Here is a 4,590-nt window from a genome sequence, read left to right as displayed (position 1 = left end):
CTGAAAAGAAGATGGCCTCGTGACCTTATATTGTAAACTGTTTTTAGAGTTCTACTACTGGGTAGTTTCTCTACATCCTGTATCATATCATTATGTCATTGTGATCAAATTTACTGGTTGTATTTTTTTATACAGTTGTAAATATCAACAAATAAATAAAATTAAAAAAAAAATTTATTTTAAAGTCATCTTCTCTGCATTTCAAAAGGATTTAAACTCAAAGAAACAAACGGGCTACACAATTTATAACTTGAAAAAACCGTTAATTATGACGGCCTAAACCATTTGTACTTTCTCTTTATATCATTGATTTTATAATTTTTCAAAAATGGCTCTTTTTTTTACTTAGCTCATTACATCAATATACAATTAATTGGTTCTTAATATCAGCTAAGTCTTATCATTGAAATAGTCTAACAGAGCTAAAAAGAAAAATCCTTCTAATTGATAGATTATCTGCTTTGTACTAACTTGATGTTAGCCCCTCACCCCAAAAAAACACCCTTTTAGTTATTTACAGCATTTCAAACTTTTTTACATAGTCCCCTCAATGAGGTAAATAAACAGTTTTTTTTCAAAAGAAATTATACCAAATTGGAAGAATTTTTCCATTATGTCTATCCATGCTATAGGATCTACAACAAGGAGATATATATAAGGTCAATAACATACACACACATATATGTATATCTATAACATGAATAGACACAATCAATAATGATATGAAATATTAAGTTGATTAAAGTAATAGTTCTATATAAAACCAATATTATGTCAATAATCCAATATTATATAGAAAAACCATCTTTCTATTTAAAAAGGTTTTTCATTTTATATTAAGCAGTAGTAAATTCAAAGAGAGCTATTAAAATTAATTTATATATTTCTTAAACACAGTAGTTAATTAATTTCTGATATATGAGAATAATAATATTATGTACAATACACTTCCTGTTCCTTTTTGCAGGAAAGATCAGCAGAATTATCTAATCGTCAGTTCCAGTTTAAAAATTGAAAACAACTAATCAAGCTATTCTTTAAAAAATTGGCAAAATTCCTATAAAAAAAAGTTTTCAACTACTTAACCACCAAACTACAAATGAATAGAACAGAAGAACTGAATACTAATTCAACGCTCATAAAAAATATCCATTATTTTCTACAAAATGGAGACAAAGAGATTAAATATAGCCCAAACAAAGATATAGTCCTACTGCTGGGTAACACTGGATCTGGAAAGAGCACACTGACTCAGTATATTTCTGGCAACGCTCACACGCTCTGGTCTCAAGAAGTAGAGGAAGGTTCAGGTCAATTTGTGATTATTGACAAAAAAAACAAAATCAGCAGCAACTCTACTCTTGTTTCTCAAACAATTTATCCTGATTTAATAGAAGATGCCAAGTCAAAGATACTTTATTACGACTGCCCAGGGTTCAGTGATACAAGGAGCGCTGCCCATGAAATAGCAGCCACATATTTCATTAAAAAAGTAATTGATTCCGCTAGATCTGTGAAGATGGTTTTTGTAGTGAGCCATAATTCAGTTACTAAAGGAGAAGACAGGCAACACTTTATCTTGATGTTGCAGCATGCCACAGATTTTGTAAAGCAAATAGAAAAATTTAAAAACAGTATAGCCCTCGTAGTCACCAAAATAGAGAACAGATATGTCGGCAACAAGATAGTGTCAGATGAGAAAGTTATTAAGGCCATTGGTAACTATCTAGAGCAAGCAAAGCTAGACATAGGCCAGCATCCTGAGATGGTAACCTCACCTGGTCAGAGCTCTGAAACCAAAGAGAAAGTTTTGTCACTATTGGACATCTTCTTGAGTAGACAGGAAAAAGAACAATATACGAGAATAGGAATTTTTCGGAAACCCAATGAACCTGGGCTAATAAGTGAAATCGAATTGATGAAGGAAGGTAAAATTCCATTAGAAAACTTGATAAATAAAAATATTCGATTTGCTGAAGCAGGTGATAAAGATTTTGGATACACAGTTTCAGCAAAATCCAAAGTCCATATCAGTGCCTTAGCAGAAGAAATAAACAAAACTATTGTAAAAGAATTGCTCAACATTGGGAAGGAGATAGAAGAATATTGTATAGCCCAGGAAGAGAAAACCTCAGATCTAGAATATATGAGTACTAAGTTTCAAAAACTACAGGAATCTTTCTCAAAAGTGCAGGTAAATGCTGTAAAGGACACTATAACTCCTGAAAAATTTATCAGTGAAATTGATGTCAATATTAAATATTTTGAAATTAGCATTCCTGATCATCACATCAAAACAGTACAGAGAGAAGGAGATTATATCAATTTTCTCAATATTATAAGCAACCAATCAATAAAAAGCCATAAATCATCGCTATTGGCTGCAGGTCTATCAAAACTGACAGAGTACCTTAGTGACTCACATTCATTTTACCATGTTCTGAATGCTATGTATCAGAGGCTAGAAGAATTTGACGTACAAAAAAACAGAAACAAGTACAGCACTATACATGTGAACGAATTCAGCGATTTATTCGAATCCTCACTCTTTAAAGAAGTTGAGACAATTTTAAAAGAAAACAGTGATTTTAGGAAAATGAAACTTGACAGACCCAAGTTAAAACTATTGAACACAGTATTAGACCAAACTCTGAAATATCAAATAGAACAGACTATCCCAGAAATCAATACAATCATGGTAAAGGGTATGAATGTGAAGTTGAGTGATCTTAGTGAACTGTTGAGCAACAAAGATATAAAATTCATCGAAGTGTATGCATTACACAAAATTTTTATAGACACCAGCTTAGATTTAACTGGCAGAGAAATGCAAATGGCTATTATAGCCCCAGTGTGGGAAGTTGTGGGAGGTCAAAGTATTATATTAGATGGAAAGCCAGGTATGGAGCATTATTCTCAAAAGGCTAGAAGCGGAGAACAATATGGAGAGAGTGGATATGATGGACAACCTGGGGAGCCTGGAGGCCCTGCTGGTAATTTTATAGGAATAGGAAAACATTACATCAATGAAGAATATATGCATATATCAGCCAATGGAGGGAAGGGTGGTAGGGGACAGAATGGAGGAGATGGTGCTGATGGATATGATGGTGCCCATTGTCCAAAAAACTGTGTTGCAGAAAAAGGTTCATTATTTACTGTTATATATAACAAAGATGATGAAGAATATATGGGCGGAAAGGGTGGCAAAGGAGGAGATGGTGGAATTGGTGGTTACGGAGGTTCCCAAGGGAGTATATACATCACTAAAGTTGGAGGAGAATCCGGAGTGGTTCAAGCAAAAAAAAATGCACAAGATGGAGATCCAGGAGGAAATGGGACAGGTGGAAGAGGAGGAAAAGGAGGAAGATACTTTCATTATAAAATCAGAAATTATGTAGGATTTATACAATTTGAAAATTTTGAACCAATTAATAAATGGGCTGAGGATGGACAATCAGGAAAAGATGGAACGAATTTAGAGGAAAGAGAGAACACATGGAAATTAACAAAGTTCATAAATATTTCTAAAACCAAAACAGAATATCAAAATTACTCATTAAACAATATGAATAACACCTTAAAAGAAAAGTTTTTAACAACATTTCTAAGTGAAATTGATAATAATCAGACGTCTATTACTCAGCCAACGAATCGTAAAAGAAGAAACATTATAAACTTAACAGACATTATCAAAGCAGAAGAGGAATTAAGAAAGACAAACAAGTACAAACACGTCCCAATAGAAATCCAGCCACAAAGTTATGATCAATATGTTGGCGAAGGTAAGGACACTTACTATTTGCATCTCTATCCCCATCTTGATGATAGTATTGACATCAGTAAACCTGTCTCCAGTAATTCCTTCTTTGAAACTGAAAGTGCTAAGCAAATTCCTCTGAAACCGATCTTTCCTATCCTGAAGCAGTTAGAAAACATGAAAACTGAGAAAGACATAAATATAATCGATCAATACTCTTCAACAAACCTCCATGGAAACTTGCTATTGGCAGAAATAGCTCTAAAGAAACTCATGGGAAAAGAAATTCCACCAAGCCACAGCCATAAAGACAGCCCTAAGGAAGGGGCCAGTTCAGCACATGACTTGGCATACAGCCACTATCTAGCAAATTGATTGATAAATATTAGGTAATTGATAGATCCTGATTAAACAAACTAAAAGCTAGGAGACCTCTTCATTGAAAGTAATCTAAAAGATTGATCACTAAACAAATCTCATGCTGTATTTTAAATTCGAACTAAAACCATTTATGTAAAATCAATTATGTTCACAACTCTGTTGGTGCTACATATCACTATGATATCAATAAAAAATACAATATAATTATAATATTTTAAGAACAATGAAATCACACTACAAAACTTAACCAATAAGATAAGAACAGCGACCTATGACTAGTAATAGGATAAGTTCCTACATATAAAATAAAATTAAAATGAGTCCTATAAAGTTCAAATTAATAAATACTTGGATTAACAACTCGATTAAATGTATATGTATATATTTATGAATTTAATAAAATTCATAACTATGATAAAATTTTTTTTCATTTAGACTACTTTTTTTTC

General features: G+C 32.4%; 1 protein-coding gene across 3 annotated transcripts in view; it reads left to right on the top strand.

The window, feature by feature from the left end:
• Positions 1 to 4,571, top strand: part of LOC106677054 (uncharacterized) — a 20,752-nt gene extending 16,181 nt beyond the window's left edge. For all 3 annotated transcript variants that reach the window (XM_014414740.2, XM_067050400.1, XM_067050399.1), the window contains one exon: positions 968 to 4,571. In XM_014414740.2, coding sequence (XP_014270226.1) covers positions 1,100 to 4,135 — 3,036 coding nt within the window. In that variant the 5' untranslated portion in view covers positions 968 to 1,099 and the 3' untranslated portion in view covers positions 4,136 to 4,571. The remainder of the gene's footprint in view (positions 1 to 967) is intronic.
• Positions 4,572 to 4,590: the final 19 nt, after the last annotated feature.

Source organism: Halyomorpha halys, unplaced genomic scaffold (genome assembly GCF_000696795.3).
Source record: "Halyomorpha halys isolate HHAL.00 unplaced genomic scaffold, Hhal_1.1 Scaffold85.1, whole genome shotgun sequence".
Classification (NCBI taxonomy): Eukaryota; Metazoa; Arthropoda; class Insecta; order Hemiptera; family Pentatomidae; genus Halyomorpha; species Halyomorpha halys.
The sequence above is the reverse complement of the archived record's forward strand: the minus strand, read 5'-3'. Positions and strand labels throughout refer to the sequence as shown.